The sequence below is a fragment of the Aotus nancymaae genome, unplaced genomic scaffold (assembly GCF_030222135.1).
Source record: "Aotus nancymaae isolate 86718 unplaced genomic scaffold, 86718_ANA_hifiasm-v0.15.2.pri h1tg000053l, whole genome shotgun sequence".
Taxonomy (NCBI): Eukaryota; Metazoa; Chordata; class Mammalia; order Primates; family Aotidae; genus Aotus; species Aotus nancymaae.
The window spans coordinates 11,009,569-11,028,267 of record NW_026988467.1 but is presented as its reverse complement, the minus strand read 5'-3'; the positions used below and the strand labels follow the sequence as shown (position 1 = coordinate 11,028,267).

Here is an 18,699-nt window from a genome sequence, read left to right as displayed (position 1 = left end):
AATGAATATGGGGGAGGGAGGGGAGAGGTGATGACGGGAGAGAAGAGAAGGGTCCACTACTTTGGACGTAAAGAAATTAGGGCTTTGCCCTGCCCAAACAAGCCTATGATCTACCAGCAATCTGATGAATTCTGAAAGGCACCACTTGCAACGCACAGCTGTAAGCATAGCAGCTGTCATGCAAAGAAGCTGAGGTCCAGAACTAAGAAGAATTCAGCCCTTTGTTTTTCTCTCTGTCTCAGAATGAAAATGAAGTCAGGCCCACTGTCAATCTACCTGTCCACTGCATGTATTCAACATGCAGCTTTCAGCAATACTAAGTTAACATTGCCTCTGAATGACATTTATGTTGATTCACTCTCTGACATCACTACCTGAAAAGATATTACTTAAACGTTTGAGGTCACACATAAAACCTAAATAGAACTGACTTAATATAAAAAAGTCTCCATTTCAGGTCTTTGCAAGCTGTAAGTTGGTTCTGAGTATTTAAAAGTAAAAAAAGGTTTGACTCATTATTTAAACTCTTCAAAATTTAAGTCTTAGAGAGCAAACAGGTCTCTTTTGTAAGCTGTTAAAAACAGACTGTAAGTTCCAAGAGTGAGCTTTGCATAAATCTTTTAATTAAAACCTAGGATTCTGGGTTATAGGCTGCCCAGAATAGTACAAAACAATAGGATAATAAGAAATATGAACTATTTAAGTCAATATAAAACACCAGCCATCTATGCAGGTATAAAATTGCAGATATTAAGTTAACATATCACTAATATAGCAAAAAATATATGTTCGAGTTTTCCCCACATCCAACTAAGAGAAAAATAAATTTACAGATAAGCAAAAAAGCAAAAGAGTAATGACGTATGTTCTAATAAACATGCACACCAAAGTATGCCAAACAGAGAAAAGCATTAAACCGAGGTTGCTATTAAACTACAAATCTATTTAAGTACATGAGTTAGTTACGATTAGTGGCACAGTAAAGAGAGTCCTGTCCTTCCCATCTCCAGCCCCTTACATATCACAACTTACCTGGAAGGCTGGTAACATTAAACAAAATGAATACAAAATAAAGGAACAAGTTGAATTACATAAAAAGTTTTCATTGCAACCAATTAAGCACTAAGCCTAATAACAAAATCCCATTACCCAGTAAAAGTTAAAAAAAAAAAAAAAAAAAAAAACTGGGAACTTTCTAGACTCTGATCATCTGATTCAGGATCAAAAGCATTTAACACTCTAAAGCAGTGACTAAATCACATCAATAAATAGAGTGCATATTCAGTAAAAGGCCTACCAACTGTTCCATGGGTGAGTTAATTGTATTTCCATTTCGTAGTGATATATAAAGAATACATACTTGAAAAATCAAAACAGACTTCTTGCCTACATTCCTTAATGATGATTTTAATATTTTCCCAAATCGAGTTTACAGTATGACTTTAATTACACTATGTCTTCCACAACTCACTTTGCAATGTTGGGTAAAAGATGGACCTGTTTGTTCAGATGACTATAAAAATTTACTTAAGACCTAAGGTGAGGGAAAAAAAAAACAAAAACCTGTTATTTGTATCAATAAGAAACTACCATACTGTGCCTTGGCTTATTTTCAAACTGGAATCTATGACTGATTCCTGAGTTCACATTAAAATTCTTCATTAAAAAAAAAAAGTCCCAACGTGTCAGTATGCCAGCTGGAAATATGATACAGCCAACCAAACTATTTTCCTACCCAGAAATTATGCCCTCCCTTTTTAAGTATGACTACACTTTACCTTTTGTTCGAAATCATCAGAAGTCGTAAAACTATGAGAATTGCGTCAAAACGACAGAACAACACGCTAACTTCCACAACCCCCTGGGCATCCTTTCGGAAGCCAACCGCGCCCGCAGTCTCCCTGCCCTCCCCGCCGCCTCCTGTCTCTGTGTCTGTCTGTCTCTGCCCCTGCCTCCCCCACTCCCCCGCCCCGACTCCGCGGCCGACGCAGCCCGCGTCCTGAGCTGCGGGCCCGAATCTGAGGAGCCGTGCTGTCAGGCCGGCCCCGAGAAGGCTCGGGCGCCCGCCGTGCGCGCGAATGCGGAGCGCGGCTCGGGGTGCCCGCAGGAGAGCGTCCGGCCCAGGAGAGACGTCCGCGCACTTTCCGCAGCCCGGGCTCTAAGTCACAAGTTAGAAAACAGCCCAAGCGAGCGGCGGCCGTGATTCAGCAGCGGGTCCCGGCCGGGCGGGCGGGAGGGCGGCGATCTCAGGGCCCGAGCGGCACCGCGGGGCGAGAGCAGGGCCGGGGCCGGGCCGAGTCCGGAAAAGGTCACTGAGACGCCGCGGGCGCCGCCGTCCGAGCCCGCGACCCGCCTCGCGGTCAGGCCAGCAGCGGCGGGGGCGGCAGGGCGGCGTCGCGTGCGGGCGTGGCGCCGGGGCCGAGCGGGCGGGCCTGGGGGCTCCTACCTTTCCGGCTCTTGGGGGAGCTCCGCTTACTCCGGGCGCTGGCTCGCTCTTCCTCAATCGCAGCTGCTATCTCAGGGTTGTCTTCCCCATTGTACCAGACCAGGAGCTCCTCGCCCGGCGCGATTGGCTGCGGGGAGAAAAGAGACAAGCGCCGGGCCAATCAGAGCGGCGGTTGTTAACGGAGGCGGGGCGCGCACCGGGACGCGGGAGGGAGCGGCGCCGATGGCAAACAGCTGTCGGCGGCGCCGCGCGCACCCGGCCAGCAGGAAGGGCTCCTGGCCCCAAGCGGGCCGCGCCGGCGCCCGGAACCCTCTGCTGGAGGGAGGACCGCACCCGCGGCGCCGGGCGAAGGGCGCGGAAGGCCAGGTGACGGGCAGCGGAGCCCGGGTGCTGTCACAGCTTCCTGTTTAAAGCCTCACGACGGCCCACGCACGGTAAAAAATAAAACATGGGACCATTTTGCTCACGAAATCTAAAGTCGAGAAATGTAAAGCGGGCGGCGTGGAAAGCAGAGTGCTGAAAGATAAAGACCAGCGCGCGTTACAGACCCCAAGAGCAACTTCAACAGGACAAGGAGGAACCACGCGCAAACACTTACGAATGCGCCGCGGTTTCTATCCCAGCGCCTCCAACGGGAGGCCGCCCGGGGCCACCAACCTGCTCGGGTCCAGGGAGGTCCGTGCCTCGCCTTTTGGACCGGACATCAAACTTCTGCATTTTAACTTTCAAATATAGCAGGAAGTATCTCCCGTGTATTATGCTCCTAAACCATCACATTCTTAAGCCATGTATGACTGGGAGTAGTGAAGACCACCATCAAACTGATTCCACGCAGAACAAGATCCAGAAGAAAAAACACACTGAGTGCAAAGTTTACATCCCTAGAATTTGGGGAAACAGCTTATTGGTTTCTCCCACAACGACTGATCTGTTCAAAAGTTTCAAGGGTATCAATACAAATAAAATTGTATTTAAAACCCACTGAATAAAAATGAGAATCCGTGAGTCCAGCCTAATGTGAATGAAGGAAGGAAGGAACAAGTAAATAAAAAGGAAAGCTCTTCCTTAAAGGAGATGCCAACTAATCAGTAAAAAAGAAATTGCTGATTAGAAAATTGCCATTTGGCAATCATTACAGTAATGATTAATTCAAGCAAGAATCAATCATAAATGGATGCTAAAAGTAGGTAAAAGAAGTAACAAAATACATAGCCTCAGAATATCTCCCCATAAAATATAATACATAGCCTCAGAATATCTCCCCATAAAATATTTATTAATTACAAAAGAAAAAAACACTTTAGTAATAAGACAAATTAACAGCATATGTCTCCTAATACGTTGCACAGAAAACAGAGCATCACTTCCAGTAGATTTCTGCACAAAATCCTTACATAGAATTTAATCATGATGAAACATAAGAGAAGCTCAAACTCTGGGACGTTCTGTAAAATAACCAACCAGTTCTCAAAACTAAAAGGTTATAAAAGACAAAGACTAAGGTACCGTCCAAACACATGAGACATGACAACAGATATGAAAACATTTTACAAAGACATGATTGGAACAACTGACAGAATCTGAGTAAGATGTACATATTAGCTAATAAAGTAATGTGTTGGTGTTAGCTTCCTAATTTGCATCATTGCACAATGGTTATCTAAGAGAGTGATCCTGTGTGTTTTGTGTTTTTTGGTTTTTGCGGGGAGGGAAATTCCACCTACAGTTTGAAAACAAAATAGTTCCTCACTCCAACATACCTTCTAGGCTAGATAAAGCCCCTAAAAGTAAATACTACTTCGTTTAATTCTCTGTAGAACTCTCACTGTTTATATAGTCCAAATTTTAAAATACTCTAAATTCTTTAAAATAAAAGGCAGCTGTTTGCTTTGCTCTCCTCCACCCATAAGAAAAAATCTGCCTTTCTCTTATTTTTGTTAAATCTAACAAAAAAATTTAATATACAAGATGTTAATGAGTGAAAACAGCCATGAGCTAGTCTGTTGAAAGAACAGGCTTATGTTAAAGAAAATTATAGATGAAATGTGTAGTTTCTCTATTTTTTGTTGTAAGTCACATATTTAAGAAATGGTGGTATTAACTAATATTTGAAATGACTAGAGTTCTCAGAAATACGTAAAGTCTTAAAACCAAAGCAAAAAAGAGCACGGGAAGGAGTGAAGACAAACGCTCTGAAATGGCATAACCAGAGAACTAGCGAGAAGATATCACTGGACATTTTCAAGATTCCTCTAAGAATAAGAGCTTACATTTCCCTGTTCTCTCCATTGCAGTTGTCAGGGAAGTGCTAACTGAACTAGCAACTTGGTGAAGTTAAACATCCACACAAACGCCCCTTGGGAGGGCACTCATGTCCTAAGATATTCTTGTTGCTGCAAAACACACAAAGTAAAAACACACCAGAATCTGTACCACAAATCAAATATGGAAGTTCTAGCACTGATGAAGTGTTAGAACAAAAGGAACATATTTGTTAGCTGCTGAACAGCTTTCAAATTTATTAGTGACCACAGTGGCTCATGCCTGCAATCCTTGAACTCTGGGAGGCTAAGGCGGGCAGATCACTTGAGGCCAGGAGTTTAAGATCAGCCTGAGAAATATGGTGAAACCCTGTCTCTACTAAAAACACAAAAATTAGCCAGGCATGGTGGTGCATACCTGTAGTCACAGCTATTCAGGAAGCTGAGGTGGGAGGATCACTTGAGCTTGGAAGGCAAAAAAAGGCTGGGCGGGGGGGTGGCCCATGCCTGTAATCCCAACACTTTGGGAGGCCCAGACAGGTGGATCACGAGGTCAAGGATTTGAGACCACCCTGGCCAACAGGGTGAACCCCGTCTCTACAAAAGATACAAAAAATTAGCTGGGCATGGTGGCATATGCCTGTAATCCTTGCTACTCAGGAGGCTGAGGCAGGAGAATCACTTGAACCCAGGAGGTGGAGGTTGCAGTGAGCCAAGATCACACCATTGCACTCCAGCCTGAGCCATAGGGCAAGACTACATCTTAAAAAAAAATAGTAGTAGAAAACAAAACAAAATTATTAGCAACTTGAAATGGTTATATTACAGAGCTATATATGTTTCGCAACTTTATATTAAAACAGCTACACCAATGAACCCTTATGATGAGAAAAATAATAATATATATTTTTTAAATCAAAGCTTATTTTCTTCCATACTGTTGTTTTTTTCTTCTGCACTGATTAGCATTTTTAAGTTAAATTCAAAAGAAAAGAGAAACTACTCCCTTCAAAAAGGAAATATAAATCCAATTTAAAAAATAGAAGACCAAACAATCTCTCTTTAAATATATTTTGATGTTAAAGAAAAATTAACAACAAAGATTTTAAACTCTTCCAACTTTCTCTTTGGGTTCAGAAAGGTATAAAACCAAGAATCTGCTCCATGTTCTCTTCTTTAAACATCAGCATATATAAAATAAACTTGAAATTTTACCAAACAAATCGGGAGGAAGCAAGGGTTCTAATATTCCCCATACTGGGTAAGGAATATTAGAAAAATGTGCCTAAATCTAAAAAATATTAGAAAATGAGAGAAGTATTCCAGGATAAAATACTCAAACACACAAACACAAAGTACAGCCACTCACACCCACCTACAATCCAGTCCCCAGCATGGTCTTTTAAAAAATCATAGGTCAGATCTTGGCCTCAACTCTCCAATGGGTGAACAGCACTTAACCCTAAAACTAATCCATCCCTGTGGACCTCACCAGCCTCATCTCCTAAGATTCCTCTCCTCCTCCCTCCAGCCACACGGGCTTTTGTTCTATTCCTTTAAAAAACAAACCAAAAACATTAGCTCATTTCTCCTCCAAGGCCTTCGCTCCTACCACTCCTCTTCCTGGATTGCTCTTCCAGCAGACCTTTGCGTGGCTGTCTCCGTCCTATCCCAGGAGTGGGGTTCAAACATCTTTCCTCAGAAAGGCCTTCCCTGACTCACTAGAGACAAAGCAGCCCTCTCCTACCTAGCTAGTCTCTATCACATTTTACTGTCTTAACACACTGATCACTACCAGAAATTACTTTCTTATTTACTTGTTTATTATCTGCCTCTTCCCCCGTAACACGGAAGATCCACCAGACCAGAGACCTTGTCTGTCCTGTTCACCACCTATAGGAGAGGACTTGGTACACACAGTAGACTCACAATAAATATTCATCAAACTCACAAACAGAGGAACGAATTGATAGCAGAGTTAACAGCTAACTTTCAGGAATTTAAATCATTTTTAACCATATTACAAACAAAACCAATGTTGAGATTTCCCAATTATCTGGTGTAATAATAAGTTGACAAGGTGATAGAGCCCAGAAAGCATCACATGTAATTTCTTCACAAAACCTAACCCACGGAACACTTAATCTAGAAGAACAGAGTTAGATAATCACTAGTAAAAAATGTGAAAGGCTTTGTACATACTTGAGCAAATATCAAAGATCAAGATTAGGGGAGGTCTGCAAAAATCAGAACTATGTTATTTTGGACAAAAGTAATAGTACTAGTATAGCTAGTTAACACTTGAGGACTCACACTGGACTAAGAACTGTTCACAGAACCTTCTGTATGTTGACCTGTTTAACCTTCACAACAAACCATGAAGCAGTCTTATTATTACCTCCATTTTATGGATGAGAATACTAAGACACAGAGAGATTAAGTACCTTTGCATGGTCACATATCTAGAAGCCAAAATCTGCTCACAAGAGAGTCTGCTCCAGAGTCCCCACTCCTGACCATGATACCATACCACCTTGTAAAAAATAACAGCAATCATGTATTGGCACTTATTAGGTGCTGGAGCTCTATCCATATTCACCCATGCAATCATCACAACCACCCTATGAGATCAATGCCATAATTACCTGTATCTTACAATAAGGGAACTGAGGCATGGAGAGGGGCTTAGCTAAGGTTACAAAGCTAGTAAGGTCACATCTACTTGCCTTGGATCACAGCAAGTCAGGATCTAACCCAAGCAGTCTGGCTTCAGAGTTCACTCTCCCAAGCACTATTCTATCTTGCTACTCAGTGTTTCTCTGAATTTGCATCAGAGATGAGCATATTTTAACTTGAAGTATAATGAAGGAATTGCACTGTCCTAATATCTACATGGGCTTGCATGCCTTCAAAACTTCTTTCCTATTACCTTGATCGTCTCATATTCATCCCCTAACTAGTATTTCATCTCTACCAGGATTCTACCTCACTGATTCAACTACATGTATTTCTCACTTTAAATACTTTTGAGAAACAGAATGCATTCTTGTATCCAATTTCAAACTTCAATATAAGAAAATGTAGAGTAATACCTACTAGAAAAGCATGTTACTACAATCCAGCAGAACGAAAATGGAAAACAAGGTTTTTAAAATCCTAAATAAGAAAGTATAACAAAAAAAGTCTCCTGCAGGGATTGGATGCAAAGACCTGGGTATAAGCATGGTCAAAGGCAGTCTAGTTGGCTAACCACGTCAGGAAAGCTGCAGCAAAGGAAAATTAAACGGCTACATGTTAACTCAACTTCCAGAAGGCTATTGCCACCACACTAACAAAACCCAGCACACTGCAAAGCTGGCCACTATCTGAAATGTGTGTTCACCAAGTGTTCAACTCCACGGAGATAATTTTTTTCATAGAACATTCTCCAATCTATGACATTTTTAATGGAAGTAAGTGAATAAAGAGAAATTTGCCTTATGGCAAGTTTGCGTATCAAAAAGCAACAACCATCCATCTTAACAGGCTCGAGATTCTTCTTAGAACATCTCCAGGTATAATGTGAGGATTTGTCTTCTTCAAGAATGTGATCCATGAAAATGAGGGAGAGACATGGCCTTGGTCAATGACAAAATGCAGCAACACTCAACGCTTCCTAATACTTATGTCTCTGAAAGTGCTCCATAACCTCATTACCAGTCCTAAAACATAACCTCATTACTAGTCCTAAAACATGACTTTCTTCTTCTTTTCAACAATTAATATCTCCAAGGAAAATGTGGCGGAAGGAAGAAACATGTTCTGAGTAAAATTTAGGGAAAAGAAAAGCTAATCCAAAGCTGCATTAATATCAAAGATTAACAATGTGTATTCAATTAACACAGACCCACCATAGCTACTGATGGTTTCTTACAGTTGGATAAATCTGCCAGTCAGACAGTTCCTAATGCCTCTGTGTCTTAGGAGGAGGGAAGCAGCTGCCACTTGCTTAACTCATCAGTATCTTTAAAGGAGCAGTGCGTAATTACTTAACACGATCTTCATGCTTTAGCTCCCTGACACACATGGGCAACCATATATTTAAAACACAGAACCTTGAGTGTGTGGATGAAGCACTTCCAAATATAATCCTTTCAAGGTCTGCAAAGTCATTGTCAGTCACAACTAAGGACAGCATTAGAAAACCATAAGCAGGGCCAGGCATTGTGGCTCGTGCCTGTAATCCCAGTACTTTGGGAGGCTGAGGCCGGTAGATCGATTGAGCCCAGGAGTTTGAGACCAGCCTGGACAACATAGCAAAGCTCTGTCTCTACAAAAATTAGCTGGGTGTGGAGGCATGTGCCTGTAGTGCCAGCTACTCAGGAGGCTGAGGTCCGAGGATCACCCAAGCCTGGGGAGGCTTAGGCTACAGTGAGCCGTGATGGAGCCCCTGCATTCCAGCCTGAGCAACAGAATGAGACAGTCTCAAAAAAACAAGGAAAACGTAGCAGAGTAACTAATGGTAAATTAATTCTAACACTGTTACCTTTAAAGTTTTATAGTAAATGGCTCTGTTGATTTCCAGTGGGAATAAATTTTGCTCTTCTCCCGAGCAAGCCCAATTCACATACCGCAGCCAGTTTCCCTTCTCTGGATCAGTGGCATCAATGCACATCCATCCCAAATTTGGGTAATATACCTTGAGAATGGAGAGAAATAAAAAACTATTGTTAAAATAGGAATATCTTTAAAATGTTTCCATTTTTAACTTTTAAGGATAATTCGTTTTCATTATATGCAAGTACTCTATATAAAGCATTTCATAAAAACAAAACAAGCGACAGAGAAAAGAAAAAGGTGAAAATTGAAATTTAAAACTGTGTAAATCTCATTGTTTTTCTATTTAGGCTTGTTTTTTTCTCCCACCCAAACTTAAAAAGCTATAGTTAACATGCTTGGTATCTCCAAATGCTTACAAATATGTACACAGAGACAAATAACAACTATGCTCCATAAAGTGTGACTCAGAAAGGAAAACAGCTTGCAGTGTTGTTCAGCAGCACCCACATCCCAAGCTTTCTGGGTTGCTCCACTAGTCGAGTATGGCGTCCTGGCCTTGCCAGGCAATAGAGTTCAGCAGGTCCCTTCCTCACAGGGCTGACAGGGACTTCAGGAGTGAACAAGCATCGTGAGCCAGGCACATGGGTAACAGGATATGACGCTTCTGCAAACTCAGCTCACTCTTAAAACTTGCTCCAGGGAGAGAGATCCAAGATGGCTGATGATTAGCAGCTCGGGCACGTACCTCCCAGTGAAAGCGCAAAGAACAAGAGGACGCCACACTTTCAGACGAATATTTGTTGCTCACGGACCAGGAGATTCCCAGTGGAGGAGCCCCACGGGTCGCCAGGGCGACTCTTGTGGCTGGCGTGGTGGTTTTGCTGGTGCCTTAGCGCGCCAGTTCTTGGTGCAGAGTCCGGAGATCCCCGGGCAGAAAAGCACCATCAATCTTAACACCACTGTTTTGGCCGGCTCAGTGGATTGCTCAGATCTCGGCGCAGGGAATCAACAAGTTGGACGTCAGAGACCCAGTTAGAAAGCCGGTAATTATAAAGACGACAGACGGACAAATATATAATGAAGGGAAGAAACCAGCGTAAAAAGGTAGAGAATACTCAAAATCAGAATGCCTCTCCCTCTACAGGGGATTGCAATTCCTCATCAGTAACGGAACAAGGCTTAATAGATTACACGTGTGTTCCAATAACAGCAGCAGGTTTCAAAACGTGGGTGATAAGAAACTTCTGTGAATTAAAAGAACTTGTTCTAACCCAATGCAAAGAAACTAAGAACCTTGAAAAAAGGTTTGACGAACTATTAACGAGAATGGACAATTTAGAGAAGAATATAAGTGAATTGATGGAGCTGAAAAACACAACACGAGAACTTCGCGAAGCATGCACAAGTTTAAACAGTCGAATTGATCAAGCAGAAGGAAGGATATCAGAAGTCGAGGACCAGCTCAGTGAAATGAAACGAGAAGACAAGAATGCAGAAAAAAGGATGAAAAGGAATGAGCAAAGTCTCCAGGAAATATGGGACTATGTGAAAAGACCTAATTTACGTTTGATAGGTGTACCTGACTGTGATGAAGAGAATGAATCCAAGTTGGAAAATACTCTTCAGGATATCATTCAGGAAAATTTTCCCAACCTGGCAAGGCAGGGTAATATTCAACTCCAGGTAATACAGAGAACACCACAAAGATATTCTTCAAGAAGACCAACCCCAAGGCACATAATCGCCAGATTTATTAGGGTTGAAATGAAGGAGAAAATACTAAGGGCAGCCAGAGAGAAAGGTCAGGTTACCCATAAAGGGAAACCTATCAGACTTACAGCAGATCTCTCAGCAGAAACCCTACAAGCCAGAAAAGAGTGGGGACCAATATTTAACATCCTTAAAGAAAAGAACTTTCAACCCAGAATTTCCTATCCAGCCAAACTAAACTTTATGAGAGAAGGAAAAATTAAATCTTTTGCGAACAAACAAGTACTTAGAGAGTTCACCACCACCAGGCCTGCTTTACAAGAGCTTCTGAAAGAAGCACTATACATATAAAGGAACAACCAATATCAGCCTTTCCAAAAATATATCAAAAAGCAAAGAACTTTAACACAATAAAAAATTTACATCAACTAATGGGCAAAACAGCCAGCTAGCATCAAACACCGGTATTAAACCTATATATATTTTAATTGGATAAAAAGCCAAAACCCATCGGTATGCTGCATCCGGGCCCATCTTACATGCAACAATACACAAAGACTCAGAGAGAAGGAGGAAGATTTACCAATCAAACAGAGAGTAAAAATAAACTAATAAACAAAAAGTAGGAGATGCAATTCTCGCCTCTGATAAAGTAGACTTTAAAGCAACAAAGATCAAAAGAGGCGAGGAATGACATTACATAATGGCAAAAGGATCAATGTAACAAGAAGAGCTAACGATTCTATAGATCAACGAGATAGAAAATTAACAAGGATATTCAGAACTTGAACTCAGACCCGGAACAAGTAAACTTAATAAACATTTATAGAACTCTCCACTTCAAATACACAAAACATACATTACCACCTCACACCTATTCCAAAGGTGACTATATAATTGGAAGTAAATCACTCCTCAGTAATCGCATAGCATTTTATAGGTTTAAATTAAATATTGGTTGGCTGTTTGTTTGTTATCTTCTTCCCTTATTCCTTCCTGACTACATCATTAAGTATAATTATCAGTATAAAAGAGCTTTTCAATACCCATTACTAAATTGCATTTTAGCCTGGGCAAGAAAGCAATACTCCCATTCTCTCTCCCTCTTTCTTTTCCTTCTCCCTCCTCCCCATTCTCTCTCTCTCTTTCTCTTCCTTTTCCCTCCTTCCTATTCTCTCTCTCTTTCAAAAAAAAAAAAAAAAAAAAAAAAAAAAAAACTTGCTCCATCCAGAGCATCTGCAAGGACAAAGGGGCGATGGAACAGACTCTGGGAAATATCAGTGCCCTTCAAAAAGAAAAGGACCGAAACCTCAACCCCTTTTAGAAGTCAAATGAAATCTCCTCTTGCAAGAAGCCTTCCCTTCTCACCCACACCAATTCCTCCCACAGATGCTTCCAGCACTTATTTATCATCCTTCATTTTTAAGGAACATCTATTTGGCAACTATTTTTAACTTTAATTTTGTATATACATGTATACATATACACATTTCCCCAAAACCAGACTATAAAACACCCGAGTAGGCCCTGAAACAGAACTGCAGAATCAACTGGCTGGCAGACGGGCTGGGCAAAAGAAATGAGCCTCCTACTTTATTTTTAGGAAGAAAGGATATCATCTGGATGTTTCCATTTCTTCCCCATGATTCCCACCACTCATGCCTTCTTCCCTCCCCTACCCACATTAATCACCTTTCTTTACTGCACCTTTTCTTCTGGAACAAAGCTCCCATTCCCCCTGCTGATGGTGAGGATGCTGCTCTTCTGGGAATGCCTGGGTGTCTAAGCCTATGATTGCCAAGCGGCAGCATCCACCTTACCAGGCACTAACACTGCCTTCTTCCTCTCGAAACTTGAACGTCAGGCATAATGCTACTTGCCTGGCATATTATCTCATTTAACCCTATGTAGCAGGTTTATTATCTCTCCTTTGAATATGTGAAAATTGAGGCTCATAAGTTAAATAACTTTCCCAAAGTCACCTGTTTGACTGTCATAAAGATGGGCTTCAACTCAGATCTGCCTGTCTTCTATTTATCAGTGCCTTCCTTGACCATCCTAGTTAACTGAACTACCAATATCTAATGAGCACCTACTATGTAACAGGTACCATGCTAGGAGGTGCACGTAGTTACTTTAATCATCAGAGGCACCAAGGAGAGTATCTGTACATAGTAACTTATACAGGCATTATTCCCCCCATCTGCAATATAAACTGCCCCTGGGCTCAGGGATAGTAAGTTTCATTTTAATTCACTGCAGTGATGGCAGAGTCCCACTCACTCCCCACCCAAATACTGACACTGCTACTGAGACTAATGAGACTGCAGAGACAAACACAGATAGTTGCCAAGAAAACCACACAGTTCAGAAGGTAGCTGGAGTCTATCTACCTGCCTCAGGATAAAAATACAGGCTGTGCCAGAACTTCCTGGCTCTGAGGTCAATATAGCCATTTGCAAAAAGCAAAGTGTTACAGTTGAGTCAATTCCTTATTCGTACATAGCTCATTTTGTTTCAAAGGAGACTAAGGCATCTTCTAAGTCACACTGACTGACGTACAAAAGGAATATTTGCTTTTGTAGAAAAAGATGACACTTCAATTTTTAAAAATAGACCAAGAAGTACAATGAATACACACAGCCAAAACCTCATAAAAATACTAATCTTAGTTATCAAAAAATAACTTGAAAGTAAAACAATTTTAACCTTTTAAATGAGCACACAAAAAAATTTTAAAGATATTGGAAAGGGAGTGAAAAAACAGATATTGCCCCAAAACACTGCTGAGCAGAAAACAAATTGATTTGGAAGAAATTTAGCCGCACCTGACCAAAAAACAAACAAACAAAAAAACTTTAAAATATACACACACAAACCAGCACATACACTTGTAGGAATTCATTCTAATGAGATCACTGGACAATTGTACCCAGATGTATATACAAAGATGTTCACAGCAGTGTGGTTTACCATATATTGCTTCCAATTGATGGCTAAATGACAAACAATATGGAATGAACTCAGTAAATTATGGTCCACTTATAGAGCTGAAACCTAAGACACTAAAAAGTACTGTGGTACAAATGATTAATTAGATTGTACGGCAAGATTTATTTCCTGTTAGATATACCTATATACTTGAAAATGTTTTCCAATAAACATGCATTATTTCTGTAATTAGAAGACAGCAAAAATAATCAGATGTGTAGAAATACATTTATCAGCATAAAGGAATTAACGCATTGATGACTGAATAAAAGCATTTATAAAAAGTATTTTTCAAGTATATCATTTTTGTTTTAAGTCTATGAATACATGAATATAAGAGAAAAATCTGAAACTAAATAGATTAAAATGTCAAAAATGGCTTTCTCTGAGAAGGAGGATAATCTGTAATTTTTATTTTCTTTAATCTTCTATCTTTCCCCCACTAATTTAATATATTCTACATGACAAAAAAGGAAGGAGGATGGGAAAAGCAAGTTAGTCTTCTGAATGAAAACCTAAGTCTGAATGAAGGTAGCCAAGGTCTGCGGAATTCTAAGCTAAAATCCTCCTCATCTTCCTCTTCCCCCACAGGTATTTCTAAAAATCTTGCAGCTTTCTCATTTTTATTGAGAGTTTAACTGTATGTTTAAAAACCGAGATTAAAATATGTTTTCATACAATTCCCATCTTACTTGGTCAAACCTTTGTTTCTAATCAAATTAATTTCAGTGATTGACACACAGAATCTATCTCCAAAATGTGACACAATTTTGCTTCCTGTAACTATCAATTAATATCCAGATCTTTATAAGGACCAACAAATATGCAACTGACTTGATCCCAGAGAAATACTACCATATAATCAATGATCTTTTCCTTGATTTAATCTATAAAACATTCCCTTTTTAAAAAGGCAAAGTTATCTAATTATGTACCATTAAAAATGAATTTTGACAAGTTACCTAACTTTCAAATTCAAACTCCCTACTTGGAAAGAACTGAAGGAAGAGAATGACCATTATACCACGCAGTGGGCTAGATGCTTTACATGTTATTTAACTCTTAAGAATTTATGGCTGGGTGTGGTGGCTCACACCTGTAATCCCAGCACTTTGGGAGGTTGAGGTGGGTGGATAATGAGGTCAGGAGTTCGAGACCAGCCTGGCCAAGATGGTGAAACCCCGTCTCTACTAAAAATGCAAAAATTAGCCAGGTGCCTATAATCCCAGCTACTTGGGAGGCTGAGGCAGGAGAAATGCTTGAACCCAGGAGGCGGAGGTTGCAGTGAGCTGAGATCGAGCCACTGCACTCTAGCCTGGTCAACAGAGCAAGACTCCATCTCAAAAAAAAAAAAAGAATTTATAAAATAGGCTGGGTGTGGTGGCTCACGCCTATAATCTCAGCACTTTGGGAGGCTGAGGCAAGTGATCACCTGAGGTCAGGAGTTCAAGACCAGCCTGGCCAACATGGTGAAACCACGTCTCTACTAAAAATACAAAAAATCAGTCAGGCGTGGTGGCGGACGCCTATAATCCCAGCTACTCAGGAGGCAGAGGTTGCAGTGAGTTGACATCGAGCCATTGCACTCCAGTCTGGGCAACAAGAGCAAAAACTCTGTCTCAACAACAGAAAAAAGAATTTATAAAATAACTATGAAATATTATTAAGCCCCCTTATAAATAAGCAAATTTATGGAGGGTTGCTAACTTCAAAAGGATAATTAAGTCACTAAAAATCACAGCCGGGATTCAAACCTGGTCCCCTTATTTCTTCCTATGCCAAAATCAAAACGATATGCAGACAGAGAATGGGGGAGGGAGGCTGGTACTTCTGTCCTATTGAGTGGAGTTCTCAACTTGCCTTTCTATTTTCCCTCTTTCCATCCCTAACCTCCCATAAGTTGGCCAAGCCCTGCCTCCTTTCTGCCTCTACCACCTGACAGGGACTGAGTAGTAATTCTTGGTCAAGCAGAACATAATTTTCACACCACCCAATTTCCATTCAATTTAATCCAGTCATTTTGAAATAGCTATAAAATAATCTAAATTCAATCTTTAGTACTCATGCCAATTTAATACACATTCAAAATTAAATATTTACGCTATATAGAAGGTTTGCAAAGAACAAACCAAACTGTTAGTTACCTCAGAGGATAGAAAGTGAGGGTTATAACTAATAGCCTTCCTTATCATCTACCGGTTACATGTATTAATTCAAATTTGTAAATTAAAAAAAAAAAATTCTGATTCAGCTACTGCAAACATACCATGATTTGAATCCTCAACTGTTCACCTATAAGCACCTCACTCAATCAAAACTTGCAGTAACCCACTTACTTTGATAGAAACCACTTAGGAATTAGGACAAGGCAATGAAGAAACCTCCTCATACTGTAGCAACTCCCATGTGGAGAGAAATCTTCACTCACACCAGCTCTCCGAAGTTAGAGTCTACAGCAATAAAACCACTTCCGCTTGCTATTCTCCGGATTTCCCTTCCACTGCATGTAACCTGGGCTCTAACCCAAGAGGGAGACAGAATCCCTCTTGGAGGTCCAAGCTCGAATTGCAGTGGGCCTACTTTGTCCACACCTCCTGAGGCTCCTTTTCACGTTTTCATTTTTCTGGGGATCTAGCTTGTTGAATTTCCAAGTTATAATCTACACCCTGCTTCCCACTTTCCCTGTCTGTTCCCAAAAGACAGGCAGGAGGTTCACATTTACCTCCTGAGTCCTCGTCAGTAAGCCTTGACTCAGAGAACTTTCGAAAGTCAGTTCTGGAATCTGCACCCTTTCCTATTATTATTCTAACTTTCTTGATTCAAAATACAGCCCGTATCCTCTAACATTAGGGGAAAAAGTGATTCTAGGCAAAAATGAAGAGATTACTGAGTTGGAAATCTTTTTTTATTTCCACTTATATTTGTTAATGAGGAAAATATCTATAGCATCTATTTTTTGAAATCTTTATTGATATAAAGTAATTGTACTTATTTACGGGGTACATGTGCCATTTTGATACATGCATAGAATACATAATGATCAAATTAGGCTATTTAGGGTATCTATCACCTCAAACATTTAGTTAATAGGTACAAACATACAGGTAGATAGATAAGGTCTACTTGGTTATCTTTTTAAAAGTACTTTACAAAAAAATAAAATCATCATCATCATGCAATCCAAATGTTTTCCTTTGGTGTTCAGGTTCAGCTAACATTAACTGAGCCAGAGATGTCTATATCACCTAATTTCATATACATTATCTAATTTGTAGTCAAACAAATCTGTTAGGAACTTACCCCTCATTTAAAAGTAGGAATAAAGGGAAAAAAAAAAGATAACCTCACCTTGGTAAAAAAGTGTTTCAATGAAAGCCTTTTTTAAATATAGAATTTTATTAACACTGCTACCTAGAAAATACTATACCTTCTTAGTATGTTCAAATTCCAGCTGTTTTTCATGAAAAGTTACAAAATTTGATACCTGAAGGGTTTGTTGAGGATTATAAAACTGACATCCTACAGAAGTAACTTTCTGGTGACTACAGACAAAAATGGATCTTCAGTTTCAACTACTTCACTCCTCAGATTACTTTAGATCAGAGACTGCTTTTAAGAACTATTCTAATACACCACTGTATTCCAAAATGTCTGAAAATTGTAGAGTAAGGGAAATAAAAGAGAATCTAATTGGTGACACAGCACATTTTATTTCAATAATCCCACCTGCCAGGGGACATTTCCCAATACACAGGTTACTCTTATAGAGATTCTAAAATACAAATTTAAAAATTAAATAGTTGGCCTCTCAAGCCCTCGAAGCAGCATTAACAGACCCTCTTTTTTAAAATTAGACTGAGTAGGTTTTATACTGTAAGTACACCGATGTTTCTGGAAAATCTCCCGACAACGGATGCACAACAAATGGTAACTGGTTCACAGTAGGTCCCCAGTGAACAGCCACTGGACAAATAATTTATTCTCACTCATCAATCAGAAATTCTGTCTGTGGACCAAAGATGTTTAAGAATCCCATATAACTCTATAAATAACATGCAAAATGTTGTGTACATATGTGCATTTGTATATTTTCTGGGGAGATTCTCAAAAGGGTCCACAGCACAAAAAAGTATAAGAGTCTCTGGGCTTTGCTAACAGGAAGAAGACTGAATAAGCAACCAAGGAACAGGCTCTTGGCCTGATTCCAGGACTAATATTCTAGGACATCATGAAGCCACACAGATCTCATATTTCTCACCTGTGGAATATCTATGTCATTTCTAGTATTCCCTTATTCCACAAATAAAATTTCCGTGAGGTATTACCAGTAGTTTACAATACCGCAAACATTGTATGCCAAGCGTGGTGTTCCAGAACTTAAGACAGTGCTTGGTATGTGCTAAAAGCTTAATAGGGCTTAAATGAATGAATAAATAAACTCTCAAAGAGAATTTTGGTTTTTTTGCACCAGACCAAGCTGCCAATCTGAGTACAAGTGAACCTGTTCAAAAAGATCACTTAATTCTCTGGACTTCAATGTCCTCATCTGTCCTGCAGTAACTGAGAGAAGAGGAATGTAATTAGCTCATCTGTTTCTATGACAACCAATTCCATAGCCATCCCACCTTTAATTACTTCGTCCAAAACCTATGCACTGCTATTAACCACTCAGCTTCCAGGCAAACCTGAAACCAGACATCACCATGTTCACTCCTACCGCTACTCTTCCCCACACATCAAGACCAGGGCTCA

General features: G+C 40.3%; 1 protein-coding gene across 4 annotated transcripts in view; it reads right to left on the bottom strand.

Moving 5' to 3' along the window:
• The window catches only part of PRDM2 (PR/SET domain 2), a 109,803-nt gene that overhangs the window by 69,674 nt on the left and 21,430 nt on the right, over positions 1-18,699 (bottom strand). For 3 of the 4 annotated variants that reach the window (XM_012439935.2, XM_012439937.2, XM_012439936.3), the window contains exons 4-5: positions 9,233-9,385; positions 2,447-2,573 (exon numbers count right to left, since the gene is read on the bottom strand). In XM_012439935.2, the coding sequence (XP_012295358.2) occupies positions 2,447-2,573; positions 9,233-9,385 (280 nt within the window). Of the gene's footprint in view, positions 1-2,446; positions 2,574-9,232; positions 9,386-18,699 lie in introns of those variants that run through there. The other variant, XM_021668282.2, reaches the window with a different exon arrangement.